Genomic DNA, 13523 nt, shown 5'->3' with positions numbered 1-13523 from the left:
ATGGTTCCTGCATTTGGGATTTTGCTTCAGCACAGCCAGCTTTGCCGAAGATCTCGAGGGTGTGGCTGGAGTCCCCAGTGACTGATGACCTTTGTTACAGTGAAATGAGATGTGGGCTCTTTCTTATGAAATCCCCCTAGAATGTCAGTTCACTTTATGGCTTTTCTACTTAGGAAATGCTAAAAACCTTACAGTGAAACTTCAAATCTAAAAAACTGTTAAGATAATTAAGTGCCGTTTGAATTTTAATTCAAAATCAGTTTCTTTTATATACCCCAAAATTGATGTTGATGCTAAGTTTTTTTAGAAAAGAGAATAATCATGATTGATATGTCATAGTAGTGTACTTCTTTTTACCCACTTTTTCAAATTGCAAGTCACTGCATGTTAACACACATACATACAGCACATGTTTCTCAGTCCCTTACACGTTGCAGCCGCCTTCCCATCAGCGTGTGCACAAGCATGCAGCTCCCTGTGTGGTGCTGAGGGCTCACATGACCTTGCTGGGTTCCACGGTGATTGGCAGGTTTCTCCTTGACAGATATCACTTCCTAACATGTACATTTGAGTATCTGCCTTGAGTGTTTCTTCCTCAGCCCAGGGGCAGAGACTGCTGTTCACTTTCTTCGTTGTTTTATGCTAAAAGCCTGGAAGAGTGTTTGCCACAATGCAAGTGCTTTAAAACAAATTGTGAAGTAAATGAGTTGTGCACTTTTAACACTGGGAATGTAAAACCAGGACAAAGGCCTATTAGTACGGCTGTTAAAAAAGACAAGTGCACCCTCACCCCAGTCCCCTGTGCTCCTCCCTCCTTCCCTCTGCTCCCTGTCCTTCCTCCTTCCCTGCAGGATGTCTCTGATTAATAGTTGTATGTTTCTTTTTGTGTTTTGTACTGCTGTTATTTTTTTACACTGATGTCTTATTTGGTTCCCCTATATCCCTGCTATAAGTGAAACCATCCTGTATTTTTCTTTTTCCTTCTGGCTCATTTCACTGAGCATAATTGGTGAAGGAAATTCTTTGGGGACTTCTTCTGAAAGGGGGGAGCAATTATTGTTTAAAAATGAACAATGATGTCTAAATTAAAAAAAAATATTCTCACCAGAAAAAAAAGGGCAGAAGTGTTGCGAACCACCCATCTGTAACCCACCTCCTCCTTCTAACGGAGGGCATTCTTTGAATCTGTTCTTCCTACTGGGTTTATAATGGCTAATGAAGGACGTGGTTTTAGTGGCTCCACCTGGTGGGTGGCATCATTACCAATCCCTGACTTGCCTCTAGAGATGATCTGGACAGGAAGAGTGTGTTCAGGGCATCTTCTGTGCAGAGTGAGGAGAATGAGACCCTTAGCATTCAGATGCACTTTGAGAAAATCTTGAACTTGAGAAGTCTCAAAACCTTTTCCTTTTCAAAGAAAGAATTTATCCTTTTCAGTTATCTGTATAATAAGAGAAATGGAATTATTATTCTCTATTGGTAAAAAAATAAAAAGTAAAATACTTTTAAACCTACAATTACCAGGAATATCACTTCCTTTCTTTACAGCATTAGGTAATACTTATTTTTATTATCTGTATCTGTTTATCTATAAATAAATCATATATCCATTATCCTTTATGCCTCATTTAGGTATCAAATTTAACTGATAAAGAAAATCCAAACAGATCAATTACTAGCAAGGAGATTGAATCAGTAATCAAACCCCTACCAAAAAACAAAAGTCCAGCACCTGATGTCTTCAGTGGTTAATTCTTTTTTTTTTTCAGGTTTATTTATTTATACAAGAACCATGGTACAGATCAGAGGCACGGAAGTATAGAGGATTTACCAGAGACAGAGTAGAGAGCAGAACAGGTAGACTACCAAAACACACTGCTGAGGGGAGCAGCGGGTGAGACAGGAGAGGTCTGCTTCGCCATGTGGGATTCTCCCCGTACAGCCAGGATCGTACGGGCACTGCTGTGGCCGTGGACAGCTTCACAGTGTGGTGCTCAAATGCCCACACCACCCGGAACGACCCTTCAGTGGTTAATTCTTCAAAATTAAAAAAAATATATATTGATAGCAACTTCAGTTTATCCGAATATACGATAAAGAAAGTGCATAGGAAAGTCCCCATATGGAGAATAAGTAATAATAATTTGAACCTTTACATAGTAATGCATTTAGGAAGTACAATACACATAACATCCCACTGATAGAATATATAATGTAGAAAATTCTTAATTCCAGGCAGAAAGGGTAATGATAAGAGGAAAAAAAATAGAAAAAAAAACTGAAAAATTTTACCTTACATGCAATTTTTATAGTTTACAATAAAGGTGACAACACTTCCTAATTGAGTAAAACTATTTTAATGTAGGACTAATTAATTATTCTCAGGATATTTAAAAGAACAGCTTGGAATGAGATTTCCAAATCAAGGAAATGTGCCTTTGTTTTCAGTTTATCAACTATCCTTAATAGATACCATTTTTACCAGACTGTGTTTGGGTAGTCAAGAATTCTATCATTGGGCACTGATTTGTTAGTGGATATTCCAACAAATATTCAAATAATGGTTAAGAATACTGAAATAAAACTAGGGCATGAATAGCCCCCAATACCATGACAAGAAACATAATCTTAAAACATGTCCTGAAGATGTATGTATTAGCTACAGATAAAACAGACACTCCTATTATTGACAGTGCACTTTGTAACACTGCGTAACCTAGCAAAAACAATGCCTCAATTGCTTTTTGGTTTGCTGAGGGTTTAGAACTGGAAACAAAGGCAAATGAAATATGTGCACAAAAATCAAATGAAATCCCTATACAAATCAGAAGATTCATCATTGATACGGAATCAAGGTTGACATGCCAGAATCCCATGAAACCTGTTATTCCTACAATCACAGACCCAATAGAAAAAGTGACCCACAAGGATCACAATGGGTGGGGAATTAACAATAAAGAAACAATGAACATAGCTACGGATGCAAAAATGACATTTTGAATAGTGTTTTCTAAGATTGCAAAATATTGATCAAAATAGATAAATGCTGGGTTATACACCATTAGGGGAATCTCACACCTTTTGGCAAAACTTTGTAATTGGAATAACATGTTCTTCTTACTGCGCGAAGAAGAAACACCCATGGTCTGAATGAAGGCCCAGGAAGAAGTAATCTCGGTGATGATGAAATATTAATATCATATGTAAAAATTGGAATACGCACTAAAAAACCAGGAATGTTGTTTATAAAACTATCTCTGCCACTTACAGCTAAGACGTTGTCTTCCATATACTGTATTTATGCTTGTAACCAAAACTGAGTTAGATTTTGAATGGCATAGTCACTGTTTTCAAAAGTGGTCAGACATTTGCCCAATGTTTGCCCAGTGTCTTTATCCCAGTAGTCAAATGCTTCAGTCATGATAACCATCACGAAGGGACCATAATCTGAAAAATACTCTTCATGGATGTTAAAATAGGGTGTGATATAAGAATCATCACTTGCCAGATGTCGAAGATCTAAACCTTCCTGCACTTGGAAACAGCCATTTATACTGAATGCAATGTACAGAAGGTATAAAACCACTATCACAAACTTGGACTTAGTGTTTGTGAGAAAGGGGCCAAAATAATCTCTAAAGAACAGGTTCATTGGATGGATGCTTGATTCTTCATCAGTTCGAAGAGAACTCAATGGGAGGCAGCAGCACCTTATCAGCGAAGAAGAATTTTCGTCTGGGTTATCCCCTGACTTTTGCAGCCAGCACAGACAGGCCGCTTCTGTCCTCCCATCTAGGGCCATAGAGGCGCCAAAACAGGTGATGTTATAAAAATAACAGAAAAGTAAGGTTGTTCCCGTGTAAATGCAAAAGTACTGCACGAACTTAAAGGAGGTTATTGCCCCTGTAAAGAAGGCCAGGCCATTTGTGAGAGTGGTGATGGTGATGGGCACTGCCACGTGGGAGTAGACATCAACTTTCGCTGTTGTACGCTGTCCATGATGTTGGTCTTCTGCCAGGCAGAAATCATGATAAGCATGTCATCAACACAACACCTGTTAAAAAAATATCTTAATGCATATGCATATCCATTAAATTGTAAAAAGATTTCCCCCTTTTTCTCTTTTGAATGAAGCAACGTTGTTTTACATTCTGGTTGAGTTTTTGACAGTCTAGGATTTCTCCCCTCAGGTGTGGCCACCTTTGCTCTCTCAGCACCAGCACACCCGTGGTCCTCCACCAGAGTCCTTGTGCTCTCCTTCCTGTCCCTCTTGCCACCCTCCCCCTCTTCCCCCTACTTCCTGACTGTCTCAGCTCTAGGTCAGCTCTCAAGATTTGCTTTGAAAGTTTGTCTTTGTATGACCCTTTGTCTAGTTTCCCTATCTTTCCACATCTAAGTGAAATGATCCTTTGTCCCTTAAGGTCTTATTCTTTGTCCCTTCAGGTTTCATTTATGTCACACAATCTGTGCTTAGGTAACACTTTCCTTGGTTGTCTCTGAGTCCACAACAGAGTACAATCCTCCCTCTGTAATAAGCTTGTGCTTTGTATGGATTCCTATTATTTCCACACAGCACAGTATACTCCTCCTCTCCATTTGTGGTGCCTCAGTGTTGAGATCAGGAAATCTGGTGGATGTGTTAGTTCAAGCATGATTAGAAATCTGTTTCTGATTCCACTAGATTACTTGAGAGACTATTTTCTCTCATAAACCATATCACAGAATTGCAGAAACACTTTCAGCCAGCATTCTGTTACTGAACCTATCTGACCACCAAAGCATCAGTCCATCATTGTGGTATGACTTGAGAGGGACAGCGTCATTTTCAGGCATGTGCACACTAGTTTTCCTGCTAATCTGTTTCTTGGTGGGAATATAAAGGTTTCCTATGTTTGAATTCACCAGTCTCCTGTGGAAAGGGGAGATGGTTTTCAATTCTGAATCACACAGAAATGAACATACTTACTCTACTTTTTGGAGCATTTTTTCAATTATTAGGACAAATTGCTAGAAGTGGAATGGAGAGGTGAAAGACATGCACCTTGAATCCCCTTTTAAGCTTTTGATTTAATACAAATATTGGACTAAGAAAAGTATGAGTCAATTGACAGTCTTCTTCTCCGAGCAGTAGAAGACAGTGTTCATTACACACAACCACCCCAAAAGTTTCAGTCTTGCAATACTTATTAATCTAATAAGAAAACAAGGCATCTCACTTTTAGTTTAGTTTGCATCCCTTGATTGAGATGTCATATATTTGTCCCCCTTACATTTCCAGTGACTTGTATTTTCCCTTTTTGCGGTTGTGCGTGTGTGTGTGTGTGTGTGTGTGTGTGTGTGAGAGAGAGAGAGAGAGAGAGAACTTCTCATGTCATTGTCTTTACTTTTGCATTTGGGGTCCTTATTTTTTTCAGTTCTGAAAACAAAATTTAATGTTTGTCTTCATTTTTGACATCTTATTTTGGATCTGTAGTCATCTAAGCACAGTTCTTTAACTTAATCTATCATAAAATCTGTTATCTACTTTCTCCCCAATACTTATAGTGTTGCCTCACATTTGCTTTATCCATCTAGTATTAGAAATGGTGCATTTACAACTATTGTCACAAATGGCACCCCCTGTATAACATGAGTCCAAAGCCACTCACCACTGCCAGGGCAATAGAAATCTCTCCAATGATTGCAGTAAATATTTTGTTTTGTATACAGCTAAGCTTGTAAATAGGGAGGGAAAAATGATGTAATTTTGGTAGCAGCTGTCATACTTAAATTCCATCAATTCACGACATTCTTGATTTGGACCTGTTCTGAAATCTCTTCTGCAATCATTCTACACCTGTCTCCTGGAGACCTTTAACTCCCATGCACTATCCCAGACCAACTACACCAATTCAAAGAGGGAAAATAAAAGTTGGCATTTCGTTCTTTAACTTAACTATCTTCTTATGCAGCTGGCCAAGCACTAATTCCCTGGCAGTGTTTCAGAACCACATACATGTACTGGAGCACAGTAGATGGTTAATTCCACTCTAGTATTCAAGGAGTTGTGTGCGAATAGAACACAACACTAAAGGGCAGGCATCTGTAGTTGAGAAAGTACCCACATCCAATTATCTTTGCACTCATTTCCTGATTAAAACTAGCTATTAACACCAACCTAAAGGGTTCCTGTACAACAGAGATAGTATGTGGTTAATAAAATGCATGAAAGCATCCTGCTAAAACATTTTCAAGAGTATCCTTTATTGATGAAGTGGGTTCTAGAAAAGTTGCTATTAATTGCAAAAAAAAAAAATGTTTTGAAATGTACTGTTTGGGGATCAACACAAGACTTTTCTGTTTCTCTGTTGGACCGCCAGAAATGGGAATATAGAGAGAGCATTTGAAAGCATGTATGCAGTGCTTTGCCTCCACAGTAACTACATTACATTTTAAAATATTGACAACCACCTGTGGTTTTATATTTTAATTTTATGTGAACAGTTTTAAAACAAATGATTGATAAAAGTCTCTCTGGACTTCTATAGGAAAAGGAAACTAAGTTTGAAGACTAGGAGAGACAACTAAGGAAATGGAGCTACTGATTCCAAAACAGAATGTGACAGAAAGACTTTTTCAGACCATATTCACATAGCAGAACTTTCTTTTTATTAAAAGGTTTCTGCACCATTGATGTGTTTTAATTTTTATCAAACTGCTGGTGCCTTCAGTTAAATTTAGTGTCCCATATACACACACACAAACACACACACACACACACACACACACGAATTTCAGAGAAAAAGTAAATCGTTTGGTTATAATAAATTTGAATGTAATGAATATTTTCCTTTTGCAATACTTCTTGAAAACAATATTTATAAATATTTAAGATAAGAACATAACAAAGATAAACTTCAAATGCAAAAAGATTAGTCAGAGCTACACAGGACATTTTTAGTCTCAATCCCTTTTACAAGTTTCTGCACTTTTAGGTAAAATTTTTAGATACTGATGTAGGAAGGTAAATTGTTGGTAACAGTGACTTTACTTTGACTAGTTGTGCTGATGTTCTCTAAGCAACTGTTAATAATTGTAAGTGAGGGAAAGATGAATGTGGACACTGTAAGAGACTAATGAATGCACTTGCAGATATTCTAGAACTCTACAAGTAACTTGGTAGAAGCAGTTTATCAAAATGATCGGAGAATGATCGAACTTTAGATTTACTATGACCCAGGATCAACAGATCTTCACTCAGTAGGTTTACAATGACGCTGCAGAATCATTGTGTCTAAAATTTTCCTCACACGATTCCAATGGTCAGTCAAATTTAGGCATCCCTGGCAGCAAAATGGCCAATTTTCTGAACATTCTAATAACTTGACAGCATCGGACTGAATTGGAAATGATTACACTTAGAAAACTGTATGTTCGGGGAGGAGGCCACATCTTTCTAAAAGATAACGATGTCTATTAAACACAAGAACAATTAAAGTATACTTGAGAGGAGAAAGATTTTCCAGATTTTATCAGAAATTGATCTAATTGTTGGCATAATAAGTTTTGTCATTTCTAAAATGCCAAATTTGAAATAGACTACAACCTCAATATACCACTACTTGCCATAGAATGGTGTTCAATTTGGCAATACTCTCTTGGGAAGGTCTTACTGTTGACCAAATGATTTCATTCTAAGCCAAAAAATATGGAATGCTCAAATGTGTTGAATCCCTGAGCTAAACAAACATAAGATAGTCGTATTGATAACAGAGAGAGGGAGGGCGAATTGTCAAAAGAATCTACAAAAGCACTAGCAGGAAAATCAGTTACATATATTCAAGTCCAAGGAAGGCAAGTATTAGGACTATACTCAGCACCTGTGCCGACAGAAATTTCCTGGTCCTTTTCCTCTTTGTGCCTGCTCCAACCCAGAAACATATACAACACAAACAAGTGAAACTTAGAGATGCTGACCAGATTTAGCATTGTGCTAGAGTTGCTCGCCAGAGCCATTTGTCAAGGAATAGAATAAAAAGAATTCAAGCTGGAAAGTAAGAAATATAAGTATCCTGTTTCAGAGATTACATAATCACAGATATGAAAATTCCAAAGCATCCACAAGAAAACTACTAGTTACAAAAAATTCAACAAAGCTACAAGATACAAGAACAACTTATAAACATCAGCTCTGTTTCTATTTACTTGCAAAGAGCAATTGCAAAGGAAATTAGAAAGTAATTCTATTTAAGTGGTATCTAAAAGAAGAAAATACTTAAGAATACATTTGGCCAAGAAGGTAATAGATGTGTATACTGAAAATTATAAAACACTGGTGAAAGAAACTAAAGAAAACCTAATTTAATAGAAAGACATCCTTAGTTGATGTGAAGGATTAATACTGTTAAAATGTCAACCACCCAGCAATCTACTGATTCAACTCAATTTCTATTGAGATTGCAATTTCCTTTTTTCTTTTTCAGAAATGGAAGAGCCAACCCTCAAATTCACTTGAAATTGCAAGGAGCCCAGGATATCTAAAACAATATTGAAAAAGAAGAAAAATTTGCAGGAGTGAGATTTCCAGATTTCAAAACTTACAACAAGTTACTGTAATTAAAACAATGTGGGGGACCTCCCCGGTGGCAGAGCATTTGATCACTGGCTTGCAAAGCTGCCTGCAGCTTATGCAGCACCAGTTCGATCCCTGGCCGCTGGGCGAGGGTCGCACATGGCGCGCAGAACTCTCGTGCCACCTGCTGCTCCCCTCAGCAGTGTATTTTGTCAGTCTGCCTGTTCCGTTCCCCTATCTGGCTCTGGTGAATATTCTCACCCTCCCGTGCTTCTGACTGTACCCAGTGCTGGTATAAATAAAATAAATAAATCTTAAAAAAAAACAAACAAACCCAATGTGGTACTAGCATGCAAATGAACATACAGACTAACAGTATAGAATAGGGAGTCCAGAAATAATCCATAAATATAGCCAGTTGATTGACAAGTGTAGAAAGTCTAACAAACAGAAAAGTCTCTTCAATAAATGGTTCTTGGAAAACTAGATCTTCACATACACAAGAATGATGCTGGGACCTTAATAAATACCATAAACAGAACTGAATTAGACATTGATCAATAATCTAAATAAAACAGTTAAAACCATCAAACCTTGTAGAGGGAAACACAGATTCAGTGTGCATGGCCTTGGACTTGTCAATGTACACTTAGATATAATACCAAAAATACAAGTACCAAAAAAATTAGATATGTTGGATTTCATAAAAAACAAATGTTAATTGTTATAGGTCATTGTCAAGAAAATGAAGAGACAGTCTATAAAGAGGAAGAAAATATCAGCAAGTCATATAGCTGAGAAGTGGCTTAATAACTGAAATATGCAAAGTGCTAAGGAAAAACTTGAATCAAAAACAAAAGGTCAAACAACCCAGTTATAAGAAGGGCAAAGGACTTGGATAGACATTTCTCCAAAGAGGATATACAAGAGGCCAATAAACAATTGAAAAGACTATGAACATGATGAGATAATTACAGAAATGCGAATCATCACCACAATGAGATACCACTTGACACCAACTAAGACAGGTAAAATCGATAAAAGGGAAAAGAATGAGTGTTGGTTTACAGGGAGAGTGTGTAAAAACTGGAGCACCTATCTACTGCTGGTGGGATCGAAAAAGGTGTAGACTCTGGAAAACAATGTGGTGGTTCTTCAAATAGCTGACTATGGAATTCTCATGGAACCCACCAATTCCACTTGTAAATGATTCTCTTCACATGAGCACACCATGTTCCTTGCAGTGTTACGACTGTCATGAGAAGGGAATATTCCAAGTGCCCACAAAATACCGTGTGTAACCAAATTGTGGAGCACACATACAATGGAGCACAGAGCCATTGAGTGCAATGAAGATGTCACATGTGCCAAGGAAAAACCCTGGAAGCATTATGATTAGTGAAATAAGTCAGTCACAAAAAAATGTATGATTCCATTGACATGAAAATCTAAGAAAGGCAAATTCATAGAAAGAATAGAGTCAAGGTTAATCAGGACTGGAGGAGAGAAGGGCAGCAGGAGCCACTGCTCACTGGTCACAGAGTTCCTCCTTCAGGTTATGAAAGATATTTGGAAACAGTCATGACAGTACGCAGCCGGGGGATGTGATTGATGCCAGTGAACTGTACACTTAAAATGGTTAGAATGGCACGTGTTACGTTAAAAATCTTACAACAAATATTTTTATGTTTAAAAACTAATGAAAGTTTTTTTTTACCTGTAGCATGATACGATTGCAAGTAATATGATCAGAAGGTATGCCATGTAAAACAAAGGGACCACTGACCTAGCAGTCGCCTCAAATTCCAGTTTCCTAGAGAGTGATGTGTCGTAAAAATACATTCAGGAAAAATAACTTTTAATTCCAATATTTGTGTATGAGTGACAAGATCTATCAAAATATAGTTTATTGATTGAAACATGTTACAGTTTGGTAAAAGATTAAAATAGTTTGAATTATGATTTTAGAATAAAGGTAATAAAAAATGTTTCCCACCATTGCATGGCATGCTTTCTAAGATTTCTTTTCAAAAATCCAATGTTTAATATTCCGGAATATACAAATTCTCAATTTTCTCTAATACTGTGTAATCACTGATAACTGTCAAAATTTTGGCTTTTTGTAAATGACGAGTAGGTTGCTGTCTTTTGCTATTTAATAAAAAAGTATAATTTCAGCACGGCCTGGTATCCAAAGCCTTTTCCCAGCGGGTGTCTCTCACCAGGCCTTGCCAAAAGTGTTAGCAGGTTTGCTCATCATCTAAGGTGCCTGGCAGGATGCTAGAAAATACTTGAGAAATCTGAGCTAGTCGTGTTTTTCAAAAACACCAGGGAACTTCAGCTTAAAGGTTTGTTTTTCATTCCAGTGACACCAAGCAAGTTTTTGGGGGCTTCAGAAACAGCGCAGACGTGAAGTGAGAGCATTCTGGCTAGAAAACCAAAAGGAACCCTGAAGATCAATGTCTGCTCTGAACACTCCCACCCCTGGGGTGTAAAATGAGTGTTTCACACTAGAATGTGACCCAGTATCTAGGCTGGTGGCTTCCCTTGGTGTCCCTTGAAGAAAGCTGGCTTAAGCTTCAAACAGAGTGGAGCAGACCCGGTTCCACATCAAGGCCTCCACCAAGGAGCCAGGCGTGGAAAATCCGTGGACAGTTCTTATCCCTCCCACCTTCTCCTCCCTCTAAACCCAGCCCAAGGCACCTGGATGTTCTTCAAGGTCAGGCGCTTTTCAATGGCATGAATTTAGTCCAGAAACTCCAGCAGCCACTTCTGGCTGCGTGCACTGTCCTTGGGGTCCACGGTCTTCAGGTAGTACTGCAGCCGCATGGCCTTTGCTTGCAGGAGTAACCAGCTAATCCCGAGCCGGGACCTAGAACGGTTCCTCCCAAGAGCCCGCCAAGTAGAGGGGAGCAGTGGAGTTGTTGTAAATACGGAAGGTGATGCTTTTCAGGTCCATGTTGTTATTCTTCTGCCAGATGAACAGTAGTGGGTTGGAGGGCATGCAGGTTCTCTGGAACCTGGCACACACCTGAGGGTAGAGGACCTGGGTTCCATCTCCCAGGGGCGCGGTCAGCATCTGCACCACCTTGTCCAGTTGACTAATTTCTGAGAAGATGTCTTGATCCAACAGATTGGTAGTGTTGGAGACCACCAGGATGGAGGCAAAGTTGACCTCCGTGCTGGACCGCAACAGGGAGAAGAGGTGTGACTTGTTGGTGGAGAAATGTGCCTGTACGAAGCGCTGTTCGGCCTTGGCTGGGCTGCCCAAAGGGGTGTAGTGCTCCTCTAGGTTCTCTTCTGTCTTCCTGGGCAGGTACATCAAACCGGTGCGCAGGACAGCCGTCAGCACCAGGGGAGCCAGCAGGAAGAGCCAGGGGTGTGAGCCCACAGCCAGCCCCATCCTCTGGAATCCCCGGTCGAGGGGCTGCTCCAGGCAGTTGGTGTGGCAGCGGGGCCTTCCAGGGGGTGGCTGCTGCCCCTGGGCTTCTGGGACCGGTGAATCATCTCTCTCAGACGGCTGTCGGGGTGGGTCTGAGGAAGGCCCTGAAGCCAGGCTCTGGTCAGGCTCCTGCCCCTCACTGGACTCCAGGTCCTGCTCTGGCTGCCCCGCGGAGGCGGGGAGCTGCTGGGGCCCAGTTGCCGCCTCAGGATCTGCTCTGCTCTCAGACTCTGGCTCGGGCCAGTCCTCCTGCTCTGGCCTCTGAGCCCCTGAAGCCTCCCCTTGCTCGAACCCCCCTTGGGTTGCAACCTTGGAGGAATGGACACCCATTTCCGGAAGGACCTACCAGTTGTTCAACAGGAGAACGAGAAAGTAGTGACTGGATGTTGCGCCCAATCCCCTCCCCCAGCGGCTTCCGGGAGGAATCCACAGGGAGGCTGTGCCAAATGTCACAGCCCCTCGACCTTTGACCTCCGCTGTGCATGCCGGGATGCGGCGGGGGGCTGCCAGGAGGGTACTTTGCTGGAGAGCCGGGTCTTTCCAGCTGGCCTAGTTGGGGGAAGTGGTTTCCAGATAGCTCTGTGCTCCTGCCCTTAGGATTCCCTGCCTGAGCGGCCTGCATTTGCTACACTGTTATCAGTCCTGGGGTTCCCTCCTGTGGCCTGGCGGGGGTGTTGATATATCCGAGGAGAGAAGCAGAGGCTGGGACAGAAAGGGAGAAGGAGGCTAGAGAAGCCCAGAGTGAAGACCTGCGGGGGCTTTTCATTATATTTATTTTTTTAGATTTGTTTATTTTTATTCAAGAACTGGGGTACAGGCCAGATGTGCTGGAGGGTGAGAGGATTCACCAGAGACAGAGCGGGGAGTGGAACAGGCAGACTGGCTGAAATACACTGCTGAGGGGAGCAGCGGGCCAGACGAGACGTCTGCCGCGCCATGTGGGACCCTCGCCTGTGGCCGGGGCGGGGACAGCTCCACAGTGCAGCGCTCAACCCGCGGCGCCACTGGGGAGGCCCCGCTTTTCATTTTAAAAGTGAAGAGAAATCGAATACTAATAAAATGCTAGTCATGAAATTTGAGGTAGTTAGATTACAATCACGAAAAGTGGATATTCAGAAGAATAAAAAAATATTGCAGATAAACAGGTGACCACATAGTGACAAAGAGTTTGATTTATGGGACAATCCTAAAATGTGAGGAGATTGTAGTCTCAAAACATGTTTTTAAAATTCCAGAGCAGAAGAAAATAATGAATATTACAATGACATGCATAAAGTAGAGACTTTATAAATAGAGAAAATCAGTGCAATCCAAATGACTAAAGTCAGAAATGAAAGATTACCATGGACCATTCTGAAATTTAAAACGATTATAAGAAATTACTCTGAAAAATGACATGCCAACAAATTGAGCACAGTGGATGAAACAGACAAATTCCTTGGAATAGAAACGGTACCAAGACCAAATGGACAGACCTCTCTCTAGGAAGAGAATGACTCAAAGAAAAGCCTCTTTGAGCATGCCTTTAAC

The 13523-nt window shown here is 40.4% G+C and overlaps 1 protein-coding gene and 1 pseudogene across 2 annotated transcripts; both read right to left on the bottom strand.

The window, feature by feature from the left end:
• Positions 1-2108: 2108 nt before the first annotated feature.
• Positions 2109-11380, bottom strand: LOC311184217 (patched domain-containing protein 3-like; annotated as a pseudogene). Its single transcript has 3 exons — positions 11322-11380; positions 5570-5709; positions 2109-4054 (listed from the first exon to the last, which is right to left on the bottom strand). The product of its transcript is annotated as a patched domain-containing protein 3-like (transcript).
• Positions 11381-11423: 43 nt separating this feature from the next.
• LOC311184216 (patched domain-containing protein 3-like) lies at positions 11424-12477 on the bottom strand (the record flags this gene model as incomplete). Its single annotated transcript, XM_084254060.1, has 2 exons — positions 11424-12179; positions 12340-12477. The coding sequence occupies 2 exons, from the start codon at positions 12475-12477 to the stop codon at positions 11424-11426; spliced, it is 894 nt and encodes a 297-aa protein (XP_084110186.1).
• Positions 12478-13523: the final 1046 nt, after the last annotated feature.

This window comes from Talpa europaea (assembly GCF_964194135.1).
Source record: "Talpa europaea genome assembly, chromosome: 14".
Lineage (NCBI taxonomy): Eukaryota > Metazoa > Chordata > Mammalia > Eulipotyphla > Talpidae > Talpa > Talpa europaea.
The sequence above is the reverse complement of the archived record's forward strand: the minus strand, read 5'-3'. Positions and strand labels throughout refer to the sequence as shown.